The sequence below is a fragment of the Pagrus major genome, chromosome 6, assembly GCF_040436345.1.
Source record: "Pagrus major chromosome 6, Pma_NU_1.0".
In the NCBI taxonomy this organism is placed as follows: Eukaryota; Metazoa; Chordata; class Actinopteri; order Spariformes; family Sparidae; genus Pagrus; species Pagrus major.
In genome coordinates this window covers 6,010,757-6,034,173 of record NC_133220.1, presented here as the reverse complement: position 1 = coordinate 6,034,173, position 23,417 = coordinate 6,010,757, and the positions used below count along the sequence as shown (strand labels likewise).

General features: G+C 39.1%; 1 protein-coding gene across 3 annotated transcripts in view; it reads right to left on the bottom strand.

Moving 5' to 3' along the window:
* Positions 1-23,417, bottom strand: part of ptprt (protein tyrosine phosphatase receptor type T) — a 257,994-nt gene that overhangs the window by 175,534 nt on the left and 59,043 nt on the right. For all 3 annotated transcript variants that reach the window (XM_073468585.1, XM_073468587.1, XM_073468586.1), the window contains exons 8-10: positions 22,085-22,200; positions 21,548-21,728; positions 9,387-9,496 (exon numbers count right to left, since the gene is read on the bottom strand). In XM_073468585.1, coding sequence (XP_073324686.1) covers positions 9,387-9,496; positions 21,548-21,728; positions 22,085-22,200 — 407 coding nt within the window. The remainder of the gene's footprint in view (positions 1-9,386; positions 9,497-21,547; positions 21,729-22,084; positions 22,201-23,417) is intronic.

The following is a 23,417-nucleotide window of genomic DNA, read 5'->3' as shown; positions in this document are numbered from 1 at the left end:
AAAGTCAGCGTAGAGTTCCTGCAACAGTGGTGTTAGGAATATAATTGGATAGGAGCTTTAATTTTATCTTTAATTCACATTAAACACTTCCCTCTTGCCAAACGGACAAGTAAAGTGGAAACCTAATAGAAAAATATATTAAAAAAGGGGTCAACAGAAGCAAACCCTGCCTTACAACTGGGGCAATAAAGGAGAGAAACAAACAAATAAACATGGCAGAGGTAGGCCCGGCCTCAGCACTGAGGTAATAAGGGAGAAATGAAAATATTGGAAATTGAAGATCTGACAGTAAGGATGTCGGGGGAGGCATAACCGCTTGCTGGAAAGCCGGTTTGTGGTTTTTGGCCTGCGGGGCTCTCAGGGGACAGCTGATTGGCTAGAGAGATCGGAGTGGGGCCCTGATTGGCTGCAGGGCAGGAAGTTATAGTGCTTGAGAGATTAGACCCCTGTGCTAAATCCTGAGTGCGTGTGTGTTTGTGTGGAAGAGACATAGTGGGCAGGGGTGGGGGTCTTGATGGATAATCCTCTCTGACTATTACCCCCTTGTGTGTGTGTGTGTGTGTGTGTGTGCGCGTTTCTAGGTGTATAATCCTCTTCTCTTTGACTGGCAGACAGACTTGCTTGAGACATGAACTCATTGCTGCCTATTTATTTATTTAGATTTGTACATGTTTATCATTTAAATATATCTTTTGACTGAGTTTTGTTTATAGATTTAGAAAAAAACAACAGTAACACTTTATTATAACCATCTTTAATACATTGGAAAGATAATTGAACTGTTATTTTCCATCATGACAAAGATTACTGTGACCACCTTCACGCTATACACAGCATTCAAATATTTTGACTGTTATTTATGCAATTGCAAAGTTAGTTATAATAATAGACATACTGTATACTGCCACAATCGAAACTTTGATATATTTAGATCAAAAACATCTAATGGAAGAAGTAAATCTCACAACCTGAAACTCTATACTTCTCCAATAAATATTCAAGATACACAAAGGAAAGGCAGAGCTGCATTACTATACACAGGCACACACAGACACACACACACACAGGTGTAAGTGATACTAGGCCATTCCCCTGCAGGCCAGACAGGCAGTGTGACAGAGTAAACGGGGTCAGCAGCTCAAGGACTTAAAAGCCACGCTAAATATAGTCCATTATTGACAGAAATGAAAAACAATACAGAGAACGAGACGTTGAAGAAACAGAAGGTTGAAGAAGATGGAAATTATAGATAAGATTGCTTTTCCCTCTTAGTCTGTCTTTATTTTAGTCTGTAAGTTTTAAGAGTGGCCAATACTTTCTAATCCAAACAGACATAGACCTGATCAGTATTTCTATTGTCTTTCCTTCTTTCTTTCTTTCTTTCTTTCTTTCTGTATCTCTTTCAGATCTTGTTGAAACAGAAGCCAGCAGGGAAGCCTCTCTGCATGTGTGTGTGTGTGTGTGTGTGTGGTTGAAGAGCAGATGAAAAGACGCATATGGTCCACACACATACACACACACACACACACACACACACACACACACACACACACACACACACACACACTACTGCAGGGCACTGCAGAGATCTTCTCTTGCCGATCTTAATCAGCAGTCTGAGTGCGTGTTAGCGTGCGTGTCTCAGACTCAAAGTGAACTTCCAGTAAGAAACGGTGTTAAGCTTTGAGTCTGGCATGAGTCGCAAGCCGAGGTCAAATCCACAAACAAGCTACTTGTCAGTAAACAGTTGTGACAGCAGAGCACTCGTCTTTGTTAACGGCTCATTCTGTGCTCCACATGTAAACAAAGGGGTTGACTGAGGCAACATGAATGTAATCTCCAAAACCGATTGGCAGCCTAATAACACCAGTCAACCACTTAATTAGGTTTATTCATGTCTTGTCCTGTAAAATGTTTCCTAACATTAGTAAAACGGATCATTAATTTCACTTATCAGTTAACAAACATCAGTTTTGTTTTTATTAAATTATAGGAACAACTACAAATTGGCCAGAGTGCTGTGTTAATGCAACATCAGTGACTATCTGGAGTACTTTCACCTATAATAATGTTTTCTTACAGATTATTTTATATGCTAAAATCTAAAATTCGGAGTATTTTTGAGGCCAACCCTGTTTCCTCTGAAAACACTGATTTCCCTAAGTTATACTTTCAAATGCTCTGAGTTTGCATAGAAATGTGTTGACCTCTGTCCTACCGTCTTCAAGCAGTCGCATGCCCTGCTGGATTTTCTGAGGCGTCTTTAACTTCTTGTTTTTCACTGAGGCGAGCCGCGGTGCTGCCATCGCTCAGTAAACAGTAAACAGAATCGATAGCAAGATCACCTCAGGCGACTGCTGCTCTCCTAATGAGAATCAATCATTCCTTTGTTCAGAAACCAGTGATAAGGGAAGAGAATGTAACAACTATATGTCTGCAGTTTCTACAGAAATCAACAGCTTGGAACAGAGTAACTCACTGAAATAAATGCCAGACTGGTTGCCAGTATTGATTTTTGTGATTGATTAAAGGCCCTACTTGAGAGGAGAGGAATTGGAGCGTCAAGTTATTCACACACAACACCAGACCAGAATAACTACATACAGTACTAGTAGCCTATTGCTTTAGTGTGTTGGATTAAGGAGCTCAAAGGTTTGTCAGCAAAACATTCTTATACGTTTCTCCACAGTCTGGAGGGTTGTCCTCATAGTCCTTATAATGGCAAAAGAGATTGTTTAGCAGTGACTTCTTATTGCTGCTTTGCCACTTAGATGGATAAGCTTTGGTTACATTTATGAAATAAAACGTGTCAGTTAAGGTTAAAGATCAGCTTTAGGTTGAATTTGCCTTACTCGACATTGCAAGTCCTACGATGTGACTAGATAGTCAGTTTCAAACGATACAACTGTCACTCTGTACATACTTCCATGCGTCCTTCATGTTGGTATCGATGTTAAGTAATACAATCAGTAGAGGGCGCTGCTACAATCACATTTGATTCCCATCCAATCTCCTCTCAGCTGATGTGTAGCAACTGTCTCTGCGCCCTGGAGTAGTAACATAACCAACTCACATAACCTCTCCCCAAATAGTTCCGCCATTTTTAAAACGTCTTCCTCTTGTCCTGTGGTCGTGTCTTACTTAAACTCCTGGCTACACTGCTACAGTTTGTAAGTACAAGAAACTTCAGACCAGGATCGGGAAACACAGTATCACCAGATTAGAATAATGAAATGCATGGTTTTACTGTGATCTTCTTAAACTGGCATGGCAAATTTAATTGGCACTTAATCTGATCACTATGTCATTCTTCGATGTCAATTTAGCCACGGTCTGAGAAGAACCTTTCTGTCAGCCATCGCACAACTGCTGATAAATGAGTCTATCCAATCCAATCCTCCGTTTTGGGTGGTCACTGCCAATCAGGTTGAGAATTTGTCATGTTGTGAACCAGTAATCCAAAATAATGAACGTCACTGGTGAATCTGAGATGACCCGGACATCATGGCAATTTGACAAATGAGTTACTTTTCTTCCTCAGAGTAGATTAGCTCAAATTTGATGCAGGATTTTCACCCTGATCTTCTTAAAGTGGCATGTTGCAGTTTAATTGGCATCCAAGCTGGTCAGTAAACTATTAGTTGGGACTTGGCTGTAGGAATTTACAATATTGGGTTTGAAGACATTTGATGTTTGAAACAGAAAGCGGTGTCAGCAGTTTCTATGTCTTTTTTTTCTCGTCATTTTTGTTCTTTCTGGTGATATATCCCTCATGTGCATGTTTATATCACCCCAGCTGTTTAATAGCGTAAAAAATAAACCTAACTGGATGTTTAACTGACAGCTTCTACTGTAATTGGTTTAAACGACTATGTTCTCTCTCATGTAAGACTCCCTGCAACTTTACCTGCCCTCTATGGCCCCTCAGATAACACACACATATTGGCTGTTACTGAACAGATAGCAGACAACCACTCAAACACACATTCGTGCACGCACAGATCATGACCTTGTCAATCCCTTCTTTGATTGCCTCATCAGGCTATCCATGCGTTACAGGTCCTCTCTGTTTGCTAGCTTGCCTCCCTGCTGGGCTCTGTGGAGTTATTCCTGAGCCCCTGCTAGCTCAACAGATGCTGGTACTATCATTGATTAGAAAAAAGCAGTGAAGCAAATCTTGAGATCACAGCTTTTCTGATTTGGTTTGACCAACCTACAGGTCAACAATTTTCATGTCATCGCAATCTGGAGAGCACCACATCGCTTTCTGTTAGAAGTTCTAATTATTTTGTTTTCAAATCTTTTTTATATGAGCTTTGGGGCTACATGCACTGTCTACCAACATTTCAACACTCTAGTGCAGCAAATGATTCATAACACCGTACTTACACTGTACGTAAATAGATAAGGCGTCCACTGTACAGCACCTGTGCCTGACATCAAGCGGGATTCCTGTCCTCCGTTTGTCGGAGCAGAGTTTTTCCCGAGTCTACTTGAGACTCCTGCCGGCAGTTTAACCTTCAGTCCAGGCTCAGGTGTCGATCAGCAAAGCGTCCTTCCCATGCTTGTCGTCAAAATGTAAGGCAAAATCTCCATATTGACGTTTGAGAGTTGCCAGTTCTCTGAAGAATTACCTACTCAGTGTGATGAATCAGATCTCTTCAACTCATGCGGCATGGAGAGAACGCTATGCTTGTGTCTTCTCTCAATGCCGCATGTATTAAAGAGATCTGAATCACATTGAGGGTAGGGTAGTCTTAAACATTAAACACAATTTCCCTTTACAGGAGCTTCTGTCATTTCAGCCAGCTCACAGTTTGTAACTGACTTGACCAGCTAACCTATCTAAACAGCTACTGGTGATTTCACAACATCCATGTTTGACGATCTGAGTCACAGGCGACATCATCAGCTGGCTTAAGTCGAGCTGAAACCGGCCAGTTTACACCAAGCAACTTTTCCCTGAAAAGTTCTAAAACAGCTTCATTTGGTTACAAATCTGATCTGAACTGGGCTTAAAGTTTAGGTCCAAAATGAGAAATTACAACGGATTGCAGTGCCTTATGAATCAAAATTATACTGAGTGGACTGTCTATATTTTAGAGATAATAATCAGTATATATCATGCCTATGATTTTGTGGTTGCAATGGGTTTCTATGTTTGTTGGTTCTTGTTTTTCTGTTTGTTTAATGTCACATGAACAGAAATAACAACTGCTACAGAGGTGGATCAAACAGAACAAAAACGCTCTTTTAGAACCGCTGTTCTTTCTCCTGACATCCATGAAAAAGACTAATAGTTTTCTTCTTCCAGATTTTTTGCTCTTCAAATTATCATGTTTCCTTCTCATCTCACTCTCCTCACCTCCATCCACCCCCCCATTACATTTTCCCCAGACATCATCTATCCCCACTCAGATGAAAAGGACAAGAGGGAGTGAGCAATGGGGCCTTGATCCCTTTAGATCTCACCCAGATGTTTCCTTTAATCCTGTAATTAGCTGCAATTATAGTAATGGATGCAGGAGATGAAGTGATCATATTTGCACATGGAATTAATTCATGTAATCGCGCCATATGATGAATTCTGGCTCTTTCGGACAAATTTCCACTTGCTCACATGGTCTGTTTTATCTCATCTCACAGTTCTCGCTTCGTTCTTTTTATGCTCCTTATCTCTTCGCACAATTCTCCACCTCCACCCATCTATCCCACCCTCCCACCTCGTTCTCCCCTCCCTCTCATTGTCCTAGATGTAATTCATCTGGTTTCTATCCTGAAAAGCGAGGGAAACAGATAGGTGGAAAAAAGATAACACAAGAGACAACAGAGCAGGATGGGACACAACAAGAGCCCCTTTAGATGTTGCAGATGATGCCTTTAATCCTGTCAATAGCTGCAATTATAGTAATTATCTCTAATAGCAGTGCATTGTGTTGAGGCTCTGATATGTTTAACAGATGATGCAGAGTTGTGCCGCCTCCGCCGGGCAGAGAGGGCAGGGAGCTTAGATTCACATTAATGAAACCGACACAAAACAAGGTGGAATTGATGAGGTTCCCAAGAGGTTTATAGACTGCGAAGAGTGCTTTTCAAGCTCTGGGTGGAGGTCTAATGGAGGTCTCAGAGATGGTACTGAGTGGTCTTTGTATTGCGCAGAAAGAGCGGAGAGACTGACGACTGATGTCAGGAGGTATGAAGGGCTTGAGAGAAAATGGAACCAAGTGAAATCAGAGGTGGATGCTGTGAAAACTGTATGTTACATATAATATGCTCGTGTTACAAGACGCTGATGAAATCTGTGAAAGACATTTTACAAAGAAGAGCGTTCGACAATATCGACTATGGTGTAAAAAACTATAATAGAAACTTTACAAACATGTTGATGTTGTTGAGTCTTGTGCCTTCAATACATTTTTCAACACCATGTTCTTAAAATGATTCGATATCCACATTAGATAATACTGAAAGTACTGAAGCTAGAAAAAAATATCTTCATTCCGATTTTCATTTTGTATCGATCTCTTTATTAAAAATGTGTCATATGGGTTCAGTGACTTTTTCTGTCCCAGCACAGTGTGCAGGTTGTTAACTAAAGAAAAAAAAAAATCCAATTTGTGCGCCTGCAACTTTTGTTGTGATGTGTTATCCAAAGAGGTGTTGAATATTGTTATTTGTTATACTCGTATTGTATCAAATTTAACAATTCTGGTATTATGACAACCTTAATAACAATTCCCAAAAAACTCAACAGAAAAAGAAGATGGGGCCAGGCCGGATTTACCTGTACGTGTGAAGACTGTATTTGAGATTCAAAAAGTTTTGCGAGACAAGTGATGGTATTTCTTGAGAGTGGAGTCTTTTGATTTGTTCGATAGCTCGGAGTGAAAGCATCTTGCGTCAGACAGATATAATATCCCTTTAGTGCTTGTCAATGCCATGTTATCGCTTTCTTACACAAAATAAAATGTTACAAGGATTTTAGGGGGGAATTCACGATAAACATCTCCCTTGATTTTAACTCTCGCTCCCACTCAAACATGGCCCCTAAGAGGGGCTTTGTATGCAGACAGAGAAGCATGTCACGGCCTTTTGGTGTTTGACAGAAAACGTATGAAGAAACTTTATGAACTTGAGTTTCGCAAATGGAAGGAAGACTTCCAAACTCTGAGAGTCTTTTTCATTCTCCCCATGGCACATGGGTTAAGTAAATAGAGTATATACTATATAGAGATAAATCGAAGAACAAACTTTGTCATGAATAACGAGGGCTTACGCACACTTACTTCCTCCCTAGTTCCCACATTCTCCCTCTCAAACACACAAACTGAAGAACACACTTTATCGCTGACTCCTTACTAACTCCTTCACACACTTTCCATCACTTGCAACTCACTTTCTCACACACTCACTCGAAAACTCACCAACTTGTTCAAGAACGCACATTCCTTTCGTTGGTGCTTCACTCTCTTTCAAGCACACACACACACGCACACGCACACATGCACACACGCACACACGCACTAATAGCCCTGCCAGGTCTTGGTGTGAGGTAGCTCCTTGATGCAGTGATATAAGAGGCAGACAGGAGACAGAGAACAGGTCAATAATTCATTAGATAGAGGGCTCAAGTCAACTTCAACCCGAATAAACCATCTATGATCACACACACACACATGCACGCACGCACAAAAGTGTACGCCCACGTCTCTCAATCTGTCTCTCTATCTCACTCACTCCCAAACATTGTCTCAAGGGCTGTCAGGGGAGAAGTCTCTCTTCCACTTTCTCATTTCCAAACCCTATTTTGCTCTTTCTCCTTCCGCTAGAACTGACGCTCACTTTTGACTTGCTGCTCGTATATAATTTTATATGAGTGTTCACATCTATTCCTGGATACAACTCATATTTGATAACAATATGAACTGGCAGTGATGTATTAAATTAAACATGACAAACGGCGCTACTGTTTCTGTACCTCAAGCTCCAGATACACATTAGATTGCCATCTTGCCATGGCAACGCTGAAGAAACTTAATTTTCTTACACACATGTACACTATATTGCCAATGGTATGTATGCATGGCTTTCTTTGAAACAGTGTGGGTAAGGCCATTTTCTTTGTCACTCTGATCTGGCAGAACTTGACTGACCTGCAGAGCCTTGACCTCAGATTTGTGTCACAAGACTCCCTCCTCTCCTCTCTGAACCTCTCACATCCTTGCTTTCCTCTTGCTTTGTCTTCTCTCCTTCCACTTCTCTCGGAATAGATTTTTTCCATTCTCTTTCCAACTCTAAATTGTCCTTGTTCGCTCAAGTATAATTCTTGAAAAAGTTGTCAAATATGCACAAATCAATACAGTCCTCTTATCAAAGTACAATGATCTTTCGGTGTTATATCCCCAGTGTTGGCTGACAGAGGTCTGAGTGGGTTGTGGCTGCAGACAGACGGACGGATTGTTGAGTTTCTGCTGCTGTTGTAATAAAGCAGAAAGCTGCTGGAAGGCCAGCCAAGGTGAAATGAGAGATCTGGGACGAGAGACAGTATAAAGCCAGGGATCACACCTGCAACCCTCTGCTTCACAAACTGTCACAACCCAATAGGTTCAGTTCAAATTGATGTCCATGTGAAACATAGGCCTTCTACGCTTTCTGTGTTTGGTCAAAGGTCATACAGTATTGCTGTTAATTAATTAATTAATTCAGAATGATAATTTTGGTAAACACTCAGCTGGACAGCGAACGAACTTCTCATTTCAAATGAAATAATATTGAAGCACCAGGAAAAATTAAGTTCTGTTATTGGACCAAAACATGTAGCAAGAAATTTTAAGTTAGCTTGATTAACAAGAGTAAGAGTTTTAAGAGTTTTTACTCACTACATTTGTCAATATTATGACAAATGATTTGCATGATTTGCGAGAGCCTCATTTTCATGTCGGAAAAGCCGGATTTCCGGTTTTATCCGGAAGAATCACACCCCTGCACATATTTCATTTGGCACATAGAGTGATAACTCGATATTATAAGAAGAAATCTTCATTGACTGATGTTTTTATGCCTAAACAAACTAAATAAACAAACTCTTTGTTTCATGACTGAATAAACCTTATTTTCCTCTGAGAGCAGCTTGTTTTATTAAGTTGTGGGAAAAAAATGAATGTCTGAGTTTGTATTATCACGTCATTGATATGGTAAATATACATTTCTGACTTTGAATTTCTTCATAGTGCCCCTTTAAAATGGAGTCTTTAATGGAGGTATCTTGTCTTGGATTGTAGCAGATCCCACAGGTGTACCTGCTGCCCAGTACTAACCAATAACTTTCACCATGACCAGATACAGTTGGCACTGAGTCTGAGCGTTGTTGGAAGTTGCTGACTGACCTCGTACAGTGTGATGACCCCATTGGTCTCGTTGGGAGCTTTCCACTGCATGAAGATCTTCTCTTCATAGGGTGTATTCTGCAGAGACTCCATCGGCACTGAGCCAGGCACTGCCAAGACAGAGAGTAGAAAAAACATTAGAATACCTTTTAACAATAAGAAGTGCTTTTATATCGACTGTACAGAAAAAAATAAACAAAAAACTGTACAACTTAGACTAAATAACAGTTTGATGTCTGATAACGCACTTCGTTATGTAAAGCAGATTTTCAGCCAAGAATAATTTTGTTGCATTTCGTGTTAAACAGTTTTGAGGCGAGTGGAAGCTGTAAGTAACTTTAGCAGAGTCTCAGAATAAAAGTGTCAATGACTTCCTTATTTAACTGACCTCAGTTAAACATCTGACAGCAATAAAGTGAAAAATGTTAATAAATCCAACTCTCCAAGTTCAATTTCTTTCCTGCAACCATTAAAGACATAATGAAATACAGCAAAGTACATCAATAAAGACACTGCTGACATATTGGAACACATACTTCATCCCACACTCCGAAAACGCCATAAAAATATTTCTTCTGATACAAATAAAGCAGCTTGCACGTAAAACTGAGCACAGATGGAAGCAAAATATTGAAAAGGAGAGTGCCAAGAAAAGTAAAAGAGAGGTAGGAGCAGAATGGAGGAAGATTATGCATATCGAATTTAATTTCAGCTTCTCGTCATTAAATTCTATTATTTAGGGTAGCAAAAGTTTCAAATATCTGTGAACCAGTTCAACAGATATATTAAGTTACCTGAAATCTAATTCTGGGCTTTTTCCCTGTGAGGCAGAATGAAACCCACTGCTTGATCCAGGAAACTGACATTTACACAAATTAAGCATGACATGGCATTCTGTTATATTTCTTATATTCTTAAAAGTCTGAAGTGTCTTTTATATTTATATATATATATATTTATATATATATATATATATATATATATATATATATATATATATATATATATATACATATATATACATATATATATATATATATATATATATATACACATATCAGGTTTTGCTGATGGAAACTCAGCAAGAACTCAACTGGGAGGCATTTTCTGAAAATCAACTACTCTGCAAAGTGTGATTTCAAACACAGGCTGTTGACTGTGATTATACAGAGAAATGCAGCTCAGAAATAGATGTTTAATGTGAGTCTTATTTTACATTTCTCTAGAATAATGAACATAGGATTAGTTCAGTTGTCCCTGTGTTCACAAATTGTTCAATTACATGAAAATGTTGTAGACTATTACTTCTGAATGAATGTCATTTCCTGGTAAATGCAGAGAGAAAAGCTGCCGGGTTCATAATCAGCTTTTTGATGCTTCAGGACACACGTCATAGTTTGACTATGAGTTTTGACTTTCAGGTGTTTCTGTAATATTGTGCAGCTCAGATGTAATTTGTGACAATAAGCCAGTCTCATCCTTAGCTTAACCAGAGACAGACTGTAATGATGCCATGTGGAGATAAATCTTGAAGCAGCCTTGTAGATGCTGAATAATGGAACAACTGCTGAGACAGAATGACAGCAGCCGTGGTCATTTTCTCGGGCTATGGGCACATTTTCTGACAAACTGCTGGGAGCCCTACATTTCAAATCAAACTCATTTGGATGGAATACTTCAAACTTAAAGTCTATTAGCTGACAAAGTCAATTACTAATTCAATGTCAATGGACCAACTGTCTCCTGTCAGGGGAAAACTTTCACCTGATGTCTCCATGATATCTAGTTTAGGGAGGCTCAGTGCAGTTTTTCAAGTATTTGCACAGAGACCCTTTTTTCTTTAATCACAATACACTGTACTTGAAATGAAACAGTGACTTTGAGATTTAAGTGTCAACCTTAAGCTTTAATTTGAACCATATTAGATAAGCACTGTAGGCATTTTAGTTTTATGTAGTTCCAAACTTTTAGGAAAAGGGTATTTAATTGGACAAAATAACCTTGATGATAGTTTTAGATTAATTATTTGCAGCAAAGGTTGAAATCCTTTCGGTCCCCTAAAATTGAGGAGGAGTATAAAAAACACTGTTTTAACTTCGTGTGACTGTATAAAAACGGGAAGTCAGCACTGTACCCAATAGTCACGTTAAACATTCTCACTGTGCTGAGTACTTTACATTATGCTAACTCATGCTTCCTGCGTCCTCTCTCCTCCCGTGACCCAGAAATCGTTCCCCCTCCTTTGCCCATCCTGGATGCCTTTGTACTTTTATTCAGACTGCCAGCCCAAATCTGTTTTTGGCATATCTGGATTGTATCCGGATTGATTTTAGGAAGTCTGGACAGCAAAAAATCAGATCTAAACCACATTTGAACTTGGATTTCTACAGATGCATTTCAGCCTGGACACTCTGGCCCCTCATCAGATTTCATTGTCTTTTGTGTCTTTCGAAGTGCCACACACAATAACAAAATCGAGTACAGAGTCGCAGAAGTGCATCAGAGCGCTGAAATAAGTTGTTTGTTAAGAACTTGACATTCTTCTTTGGAAGGGGAGACGATGGTTCTCCATTTCTCATGCTTCCATGTTGGAAAGCCGCGTCACCAGCATACGTACAGTAGTTACTGACACCTATGTCATTACTACAGCAACCCATGCAGAGTTGCCAGGATAGGTTGGCTATGTCTGGACACAAAAATCCAATCTCATCACCTGCAAATAATTGTGCAGACAGATCTGATTTAAGAAATCAATTGTCGATTTGTCTGCAGTGATGAGATGCAGAACATAGTCTTAAATGCACCTCAAGGAGAAGAGGAGCAGGGTGAGATAAGGCTGCTGAAGGAAACACAAGTGTCTCCTTGCTTAAGACACAAGGAAGAGACACAAGTGAGGGAAGCTAGGAGACATGTTAGCATAAATACGTTTGCTTGCTAATACTTAGTGTTCAACATCCAAAAGACAACTCTTAAAAAAAAATCACTGGCAGGGAAAGCAAATCCTTTCATTCACACAGCAAGGGCCAGACAGGTTTACTAAAGCAGACACTTGACTTATTATAGTCAAATCTACCTGGTAACAAGAGAGTGCATGTGTTTTCGTGTGTGTGCTTTCAGGAGGAGACAAGCTTTCACACGTCTTTATGAAGGCATACAGACAGAAGAGGTGTCAGACACCTTGTCAGGGAGTGAAGCTGTCAAACTCACCAAAACAGTCACACACAGCCACCTACGCAGACACATGCACACCGAAGCACTACACCCAGGAACACAAAAGCGCTCGTGCACATACTGAGACACAAGTGCACACTCACTCACACACTGATGGGGTGTGAATTGTTCTAAATGTTAAGGAGAAGAAAAACAGACAGCGCCAGGAGGGACAGCTAACCACAATGTGTTAAAATGTGTGCGTGCGTGTGTGCTTGTGTGCGTCTGCATTTCCTGCTTCTTCTTCTTCTCGCTTCTTATTTTGTTCCTCACTTTTCCTCTTGATTATTCGACACTCTCACAAATATTTTTTACCTCGCTTTGATCTCTAACCTTTAATATATTTTCTATTGACTGTGCATAATGTGGGTGATGGAGGAAGTTAAGCTTATTCTGCTATTGCACTCACTGCAAGTCACTGAGGATGAGTGCCAACGAAATGCCCGCAATGTAACACTGAGACGGGTCTGACATTGGCAGGAAGCTTTTATTGCTCTTTGTCTGATGCGCATCAACTGAAAGAGCTTTTCAAAAACATCCTGAATATTCAGCCGTTACAGACACAAACTGAATCTAACAAAAAATAAAAAAAGATGTGCCACAGCATTTCCTCTTACACTGGAGTACTTGGTGCTATTATCCATCTTTTGTCAGACTGTCAAGGAGTTTTTAAGATGACCTCAAAGAACTCCTGTACTTATTCACCTTCAGTAGTGATGTACGTTTCTGGGAACAACAGATATGTTCAAACTTTACATTTCTTTATGTAGCAAATTTCGGTTTCTTTAAGTTCAATTTTCAATTTTATGTTGTCACCCTTACAAATGTCAAAACGCCATGATCCCTCATCAAAAATATCCAGTGGTTAACACTTAAGAATGCTGAAATGGAGTCTTAAACTGTGGTCACTGGCCTGGCAGCCTTCTCGCCTATAACTCCACCACCATCACCTCCAACCCGATATGAAAGTCAGGCCGTAAACATTTAAGGTGAAAGTGATATGACACATATTGTAGAAATGTCAACATGGTATGACACGACAGAACCAGTTCTGAGGTATATGACCCTACCCTTTCTTCCTGGATCCACTGATCCAACACATCTTTTCTTTTTAGATTTTTTTAGCCACTTTTGTTGACCACCCCTCCAAGAAAGTCATAGGATCTATGCTAAATGTGGTGTGCTACTTATCTCTATGACTCTTTGAATGCATTCTGCATTTAGAAGCACATTAAATGGCATGTGCACATATCAGCTTTGTGCAGTTTAACACAATTTGATTGCATTTTGCCTACAGATGGCATGGAAGTGACAAAATGTTTAAATGACCATAACTCAGTAGATAATTGAGTCACTTAGAGCATTGCAATTTTGCATAATTCATGCTTGTAGAGCCCCAGTGTTCCCAGGCTCTGCGTATTCTATTCAAATTTGCATTTTGTCCTTCAGTATGTGTAAGATATCAATCTGGATCCAGATGCAAACTGAGAACTGCTGCATTGTTTTGACTTTTATTATTACATTTAAACAGATATTATATGCTATTTGAGTGATTTCGGGTCATGTTTGGTGTATTATGTTTTCAAACAACAGTAGTGACTCATTAGTAGCTTGGCAGCTGTGTGTTTTGATAACATTTTACTTCAGATATTCTTTTCGGAGTTATATAATTAACGTGTTGATATCTAAATGTATAACACACTGATATAAGGACATGGAGGACACAATAAAATAATATTCTTGGACCAAAGAATCAGGGGTCAAAATTCCCACATGAATCACAAATATGGAGATGGGCACATAAACACACCCAAACACAAACACACACACAGCAGCAGGCAGTCAAAGAAGAAGAAGAAGAAGAAGAATATTTTGATTAGTAATTTTAAGGTGTTGATTAAGGCCCTAGCCTGTGGAGCATATCAAATTACCCGAACAAAGAAACGCAATTAGGTGCTGCCATTTTTATTCAACACCTTATCACTCAATTGTGTGTGTGTGTGTGTGTGCGCTTGTGTGTGGGTGTTCTCTCATCTTTTATGATGCACAATGTCTACCTGGATATCTGTGTGGTACCTTTGTGTGTGTGTTACTTCTGTGGCCGTGTGTGTGTAAATGCATGTGCAAGCTCTCTATGACTCACCAAGTGTACCCTGAGATTTGCGTGCTGCTTTCCATCCTGTGTGAGACAGTGTGCATCATGACTCACAAATCCTACCTGTGTGTCGGTTCTCTCTCTGTGTGTGTGTGTGTGTGTGTGTGTGTGTGTGTGTGTCTCTCTCTCTCTCTGTGTATATGCACCTTGGGGGCTGAGACAGACGAAAACAAGCTTCATTGAAAAGATAACGGCAGCTGTAACACATTAATCATAACTTGATTACCTTCCACCATGCTGCACAATGAATGGCCTGTTTTATTAAGCCAACTCTCTCTCTCTTTCCTGCATGTGTCTATGTCTCTCTCTCTCACTCCTTTTTTCTACTCCTATTTTTCTATCTCTTAACCTTGCAATCCTTAGTTAAATTCAAATTGTCTTTACTGGCATGAAATGAAATGAATCTCAGCGTTTCCTTTCTGGCTTTCATTTCTTTGGCTCTCTCTATCAGCCCCGATCCATGTTCGTGTTATAATGAGAAACAGACCTGGTTGTTTATATGGAAATTTTAATTTTTATTCTTTGTTAGTGTTCAGACCTTGTAGCAACCACTTGGGGGGGAAAAGCAAATTAAAAAGTGTGCATATTAGTGATATTTGGTATTATTTGCGCTGCATGTAATTAAGATGTAGGTGAATGATTTTCAGCAGCTCGCTGGCTTGGTTTTAGCAAAATATATAAGTTTTCACTGGAAGACACTGGAAGACAGGAGTGTTTCTGTGTGAAGAACCAAAACTTATTGGTGTAGAAACAAACTGCATCAAAAAAAGTTGCAGTACTCCTTTAATTATGTACTTTAGTTTAGACAGTCATTCGACCATTTTTTGTTGGTCTCTCTCATCCTCAGAAAATATGACCTGACACTTCGGTTTCAGAAATGGTGAGCTGTCAACTTGACATGTGAAATCAAACATGGCATTTTTTATCTCTTTATTCGAGAAAATCTAAAAAAAAATAACTTATGGCGTCCTTAAATATCTAATACTGTCTGCAAACTTTAGTGGCATTTTTGTTTTGATTTATGATTTAGTTTTACTGTCTATGACACAACAATCCATAAAGGATCAATTATGTGACTTACTTTTAACTACGTAGTTGTTAATTTGTTAGAAAAACTGATTTTAAAGGACATTCTTGGCACCCTTTTTTTCGCCGGAAGAGCTGTTTGGAGACATTTTTGTTTTTTTTTCCTGGTTGTTTTTTACATTATATAACAAGTCTCCAGCGACATCAGTTATTTAGAAGAAGGAAGCAACAGTTTTGCTGTGAAGCTACAGAAATGTCCTGTGGATTACAAAACTTAACCTGACTTTCCATTGGCATGGGAAAGAGTAGATAATGTATTTTCATTTTGGGGGAACGGATTAAACAGATTATTTAAATTAAAAATTACTTTTTCTGACACTACTAATTACAGAGGATTTCATCAGATGGGTAAAAAGGGAAATACAACATCATCTGCATAAATAGTGACTTAAAAGAGCATTTAAATAATACTTTGTTTTGAGATATGATCAGAAAGAAAGCCCCAACATTCACTTTAATTAAGAAGAATGACATATTTTTCTTTTCAAATGATGGATATCTCGTTTGAGTTGAAATACCTCATTTAGTCCTATGTTCACACGTGAAAACATGCTATAATCCAAACTATATCAACATTCTTCCAAAGCCATTTTTCATGTTTTTCAAGATTTCTTCACTGTAGAGGTTTATCCCCTCCGGGAACAAATAAACACATCTTGGTGAAAAGCAAGCAGGAAGGAATTACCAGCAGTGCTGCTGGACTGGATTAAGATTAAATTACACATTGTGATATAAGGATTACAGGACATACTGTATATGTAATAGTTGTTATGATTTGAGACCACACTGTATTTTCCTTGTTTTTAAAAGGAAAGCAGGAGTGTTTGCTCTTCAGCAAATGTTTTGTATGAAAGAAGCATGAGTGAAGCACCTTGTTTATACCATATCTAAAAAAAACCTTGTTTTTACTTCCAAATATCTCACAGCGTCATCTCCATGAACATGTAAGCATTGCTAGAATCGGTAAGTGACAAAAGACATGATGTTGCTATGAAACAGGGTTTTTTTAAAGGTCAAACATACACAGTCTTTGCAATATTAGGATGAAGAAGGATAATTGCTTTAAAGAAAGGCCCAGCAGGTCTTGGTTAAAGATGATAGATAAAAATGTTGAATCTTTTTCTTTTATTCTTCAATCATTCAAAAACATTGCTCAGCCTGATGTGGGTAGGGAGCTTCAATGGTTCCTTGATCTACCCAATAAATGGTAAAAATTATTAAAAGCACATAAATGATAAGTTCGTTTTTACAACTAAATGCACTTTGATGAATTGCCTTTTTGAAAAGGTGACAGCTGCATAAATAAAACAATAACAGAAGCGGATGTCTCTGATTGTTGTTTTTGTTATTTCGTGATCTTAGGAAAAAAAAACAGCCTGGCGCTCTGTTGATGAAAGGATTATTAAATCTCAATGACTGTGATTGTCCTCTGAGTGAAGATCGTTTTTCTCTTTAATAGGAACGGGGGTATTTATACGGTTATAAACATGTCACAAACATCAGGATTTGAGATCAGTACTTTAATATGTAATATCTGCTTTGACTTTGAAAAGTGCTTAATCACAGACGGGATATCTAGCCTGATACAAACAACATGAAGTGAGCTATTATGATCACAAGGGGTACATTATACTATTTAGGGTCAATGATAACCCTTCCTTTTTATATGATGAGGAGTCAAAGAGAGTAATACTCTTAAACTACATATGACTCATCAAGCCCAAGTACACCTGGACACCAGCTGCGGTCAAGTATGCTTCGCCAGTTCATGACATTAAAATGGAGAGTGAATAGTCTTGTTTTCAAATATAGGCTTGCTATTTCTTTGTTAAAGGTCACCTACACTTCAAACACAAGCAAATCTGCCAGCAAGCAAAGTTAGCAAAGCAGTTACTGTTGGTTTAAACATGGAAATGAAAGACAGACAGTTGCCTCAAATGCAACAAGCCTTTAATAGATGATTGTGTTGACTAACATGCTGAGACACAAACTCAATCAGATGTGTCTCACTCAAAGCAGGGTATGTGCTAAATAGGGAATGTAAATGTAAGAAGCAAGCAGTGTGTGCCAGCTGTAAGATTAAAAAGCAACAAGCTAACAATAGCTACAGTGGTGTGGTGATATACTGCACCTATTTGTCGGGAGTATGAATTTAACAGGTGTTGCATATCGTACCTTTTAAACGCAGTTTGCTAATGTGAAATTGTTGTAAAAGATAATCCTCATAAGAAAAGGTTGGCAGAGTGTATGTGCTGAAGAGGCGAGACAGCTACACTGACTTCCTCTAGCATGTATTTGATATATAAGAGGCCTGGCGGTAAAGCAGCTGTATTGAGCCGACCTGACAGCTACCTGACAATGGGTGTTTCATGTTTAGGTTAATAGGCTGGTGCGTACAATGAGTGGACATGACATTTGTCTCTGAGGCAAGTCTCTCTGTGTGTTTGTGTGTGTATGTGCATGAGTTTGTTTTTTGTTTCAAATTGTCCTCTGTCATTATGAACGGATGGACAACTGGAGGAAGATACTGCAAAGAAAGTCAAACATGAAGACACACAAACACAAAACATGACCCTGAATGTATTTCAGGTAAGAACTATCAATACCCAGACAAAACTGAAAAACACCAACCTCAAAGTACAGTCTTTGATGTACCGGACAACTAATTTTACCTTTGTATTTTTCATAGGAAAATGTGTCTACTCTGCACAGGTTCACTCACTAATGAAGAAAATGTCTCAGTAAACTCACTTTAACATACTTCCACCCACAAGAAGCCATTTCAACTTTTCTGACTGTTATATTTCTTTAGACATCTGAACTTTTTATAAACTCTGAGAGGCAATTAGCATTGCAGTGGCATGCAGCAGAACAAAAGCAATCAGTTTTCTGGGTAAACACTGAAAATCTTCAGCTTGTAAGCAGAATGTAACGAAGAAAGAAGCACGATTTTCCAACAATTATAGATGTGCCTAATTAACAATGCTGGATGCCTCACAGTGAGGCAGCCAGAGCGTTTGTGACTTAGCATGATGGTTCAGACTATGGGTGTGTGTTTGTTTGCATGTTAATCTTATAAGTGAAGCCTCCAGCAGGTAAAACAATTAAGTTGGACATGATTAAAACCTGAGAAGATCCCATCCTGAGATTACTGGTTATGAACTAAGATGAGTCCTGTGTGAGAGAGAAAATGTTCTATCCTAATAGCAAATCCCTCATTTTTTCCCCTTAACACAGGTTAAAGTATATTTCTATGCCATCAGCAACATTAAAAAGTGTAAGGAGAACCATATATGTGTGTGTGTGTGAGAGTATGTGTGTGAGAAGCTGCTTAATTTGCTGGAGCCCAAGCTCTATAAAGCCATTACCGTACAAACAGCAATTAGCCTCCGTGTGAACAATTGCTGTTCTGTTCCCTAATTACTGAATTACAACCGGGAGATTAACGATGGTTAAATAAAAAACAATTAAGAACAAAACAATTACAGCTTTTTTCCTTCCCCCCAAAGCCATTCCTACTCCCCAGTCATGTTAACTCCTTTTAAAGGCTTCAAACAACTTCAGTATGTGTGTGTGTTCAGCTAGGAAAGGTAGGATTTTCAGGCTGAGATGTGATGTTCCCCAGAAGCTAAATTCAGAGGATATTAGTTGTGAGATCAGGAGAAGAACAGCGAGCCCCGAGGAGGGTGGGAAAGAGATGAGAGATTTGGGATCATTAGAACGATGTTTTTATCCTGCTTATCAGGCATTGCTCTAATGGATTCGAGCTATTCCAGTGTATCGCAGGCATGTTATTGAGAGAAACGTGAAGCCTCAATGAATTATAAGAAGTAGTACTGGCTGGGGCAAATGCTCTGTTCTGAATTAGTAGAACAAGGAGCCCTGTGGAAAAGGGAAAAGGAGTTTAAAATGTTTTTGTTTGAAATAATTTGAACTCCTAGGGTGCATTTATATCTGAGGCATTAATGAATTATGTCAGTACGTCCTGTAGCTTTTCAGGCTCAAGGGTACAGTGAAAAGACATAGCTGATGATTGGAGCAATTTTGGATGTTGCAAGGATTACACCTGTGATCCCGTGATTACACATCTAATATGTCTCTAAATGCTATCCTGGCTTGCTCTTTAGCCGTCGGATGTTGCACCTTCTGCACCAGAGAGTTGCTAACTTTGTCTGTTTAATAGTGGGCAGCAGCATGATAATCAAAGTTATTTAGAGCAGCTGCAGGGAATGTTCAGCCTCTTTTCAAGCGGTATGAGCACCACTACAACTTGTTCTTAAGATCTTGTTCTGCTAGCATGTGATTTGTTTTGGAAGCAAATCAAAGAAACATTTTTCTCCCTTTTCCGGATGCATTGTCATGAGGTTATATATCAATTCATGGCTATATGAGATAAATGACAATGGCAAAACAAGTTAAACCTTGCCGTTCATACACCTAGGTTACATGTAAACCTATACTGCTTATTTCTATTTCAGTTAATTTTTAGTTTACTGTTGTACTGAACTTGTCTTACTTCTATGTTTATTCTACTAGGCACCGTTTTTTACATTTAACTCCTGAAACACTTTATATTTAGTATATTTCACTAATATTTAATGCTCTTTATTGTCTTAACTGGGCCCAGTGTGTGACTCTGACCCAGAGAACCCACTGGTTGCTAGTAATTTTATTGATTGTACTGTATATTTTTGTAGCAGTCTCTGGCACAAAAATTTCCTTTGTGATTAATAAAGTTTATCTTATCTTATCCAAGCACATAACAGATTTGGTTGCTCGGTAATTGTAATTTGGTTGAGAAAGCTAGAGTTAAAGCTGAAGCATTCCCTCATAATGTCATGATTCTACAGGGAATCTGACCTGGTGGCAGGCATTAAGGAATTTATATAGAAATAGCCAATCTTCTTACTGATGGTCTCATTTGCTTATGTAGGTCATATCGAGGCATCAGTGTTAAATTGAGACTGTTTTACAACCAGTTAAAGCTCCTTGTAGTAGCTTTAATGACAGCTTCTGAGACTAAGTCATTGAGACCGAAACACTACAAAAACAAGAAAAAAGGTTGAGTGACATCTCCGTTTCTTCCTCTGAGCAATTATTTGACTGGTTTTATTTGGTGTTAATGTAAAGAATATTGATGCAGGTTTGGAGTTTAAGCACAAACCTGAAATAGATGATGGCAATAATCAGAGTGACAGTTTTCTAATAGGAGGACACAAGCTGCAATACACTGATACAAGACCTCCTGCCTAACACGTCAAAAAATGCTTTGTATGTAATTCTGTTTACATATGATATGGTCTAGATACCTATTCAGTAATCATTAAAATCTTCTACCCTAAAGGCTCATTTATACTGCCTTTACATCCAAACAATACATACGATTTCCTGCTAGATACGATTGGTACTGCTCGGTTTCATCTGCATCCTTAAGGTTTAAGAAAAACGGCACAAATGTCCTTATACCTTTCCCCAGTTGAACATAAATAAGCCTAAACATGACATCCTTTCTGTAGGACGCCAGTTTTCCATTGCTGCTGTCAGAAATGTAAAACAAATATTTTTCTGCTAGCAGGAGTGTTTCTTACAAGACGCGCCAAACAGACGTGAGTCACTGGAATAGCTACAGCTGCCATGAAATGGCTGGTTATAGGCTGAATACATACATTTTATACAGTTTGAATACATTTTTACAAATGGTGTCACTCACCATCCTCCTCTGTCTGTTTGACTATCTCCTCACTCTCCTTGCTGCCCTCGGGGTTGGCAAGGACCAGCCGCAGTCTCACTGTGACAAAGGGCCTCAGGCCTCTCAGGGTGTAATGTGACGATGTCTGGATCAACTCCTCTGCTGCAAACTCCTGCTGGTTAAACACATACTGGTACTGCACCTGAAAAACACAGAGAGATACATGTCATTTATTTCACTGTAAACTGGTTGAAAAAAATTATTACTAATGCAGAGCTGCCCTTATGTAAAGCACCTAGTGCAGAGTGGAGAACGCTGAATATTGAAGTTTGGAGGTTAAGGGATGTGTCACCTTTAGTTACAAACCATGATCGTTTTAGGATATCACGATATTTGCTGTTGTGAATGAGGTTATACATTTCAGAAGGCATTTTATAATGAAGCACTTCCCAAAACTTAACATGATCTTTGCCACCGATTCTCACTGCTGTCAGATAATGCTTCATAATGGAGAATAATTAATGTTGTAGAGGACATAGTGTGGCCAGCTGTGCGTACCGTCAGATTGTAGCTGTGGCAGCGTGTCACAGCGTACCCAAACGTCTCCCACTGTATAGTCAGCTGGCGGGCTCTGACATCCACCACATTGACGTTTTGGGGACCGTGGACTGGATCTGAAGGAGAGATGAAAAAAAAAAAAAAAAAAAGAAATTAGTTTTTCAGCCAAGAAGAAGAGACAGTAGGTTGATGGAAGAAGTGATTTTGAGGACACAGCAATTTTAGCTAATATGCAGATACTCTCACTAAATGATGATAAGTTAGAGACTTATGAACTACGTTACGGGACAATCTTTCAACCCTCTCACGAAGGTCGCCCAGTTGTCCCAAAAGTATTCTTTAAAATCTAAATTAGACCTTCCCCATCTCTATCGGTAGCCTATACAAGCCTGTGGACAATTTCTTTAAGTTATTTAATGCTGCTGGACTGTGGATTTCTTTGCCTCAGCTCAGTGTCTCCAGCACAACACAGATTACAGATTACAACACAGACATTTTAGAGCTGGATAAATACTGTCAATTTAGGGAAACTGTGCCATATATTGAGTTCATTATTCATGGTATGCTCTTAAGCCCTATTTGCACAAAACTAGTATTATCTGGAGTCCTGCAGGAGCTGCAAATGTGTACATATTTGAAACCTATCTTCAATCTTCCATTGATATCAACATCTCAAGAGTATCCTTCCCACAGATTTCTAGAGAATCTAGTGCCAACCAATCATTTGGATGTCCCTTCCTTTCCTAATAATCCAACACACCCTTTTGGGATTGGCAGCTAAATCAGCCAATTGAATAATATCAATATTCAACAGAATCAGGTGATATATTTATTTAAAAAAGTCACATATGGGTAATTTGGTTCAGTGCCTTGCTCAAGGCTATTACAATGGGACATGAGGGCTGTGAACAGGTTCACAGGTTCCAACCTGTCATCTATTAATCACTGGGAAATCTGTCTGACCACTAGGCCACGCTGCATCATTACAGGACGGTCAAGGTTTACGAGCCAGAGATCACAACAGAAGTCCCTGTATTGATCTACAGACATTTGGTTAGCATTGCCACATGCCCATATGTCACACACACACACACACACACACAGAACATTGTTCCAGCCATATGTTGGGCTCTCATCCCCAGGTTTGTGTACCACGACTGAGTGCACACTAACAAGCCCGTTCAAAACAATCTTTCTGTCTGCCTAATTAGTTTCTATCAGCAAACGATGGCACCCAAAACAGGTCACTGCATAATTACAGAAGCTACAATATATAGCTCCATTTCTCCCATGAAAATGAAAAGTTTGCTAACAATGTGTTTGATGTCCAAAA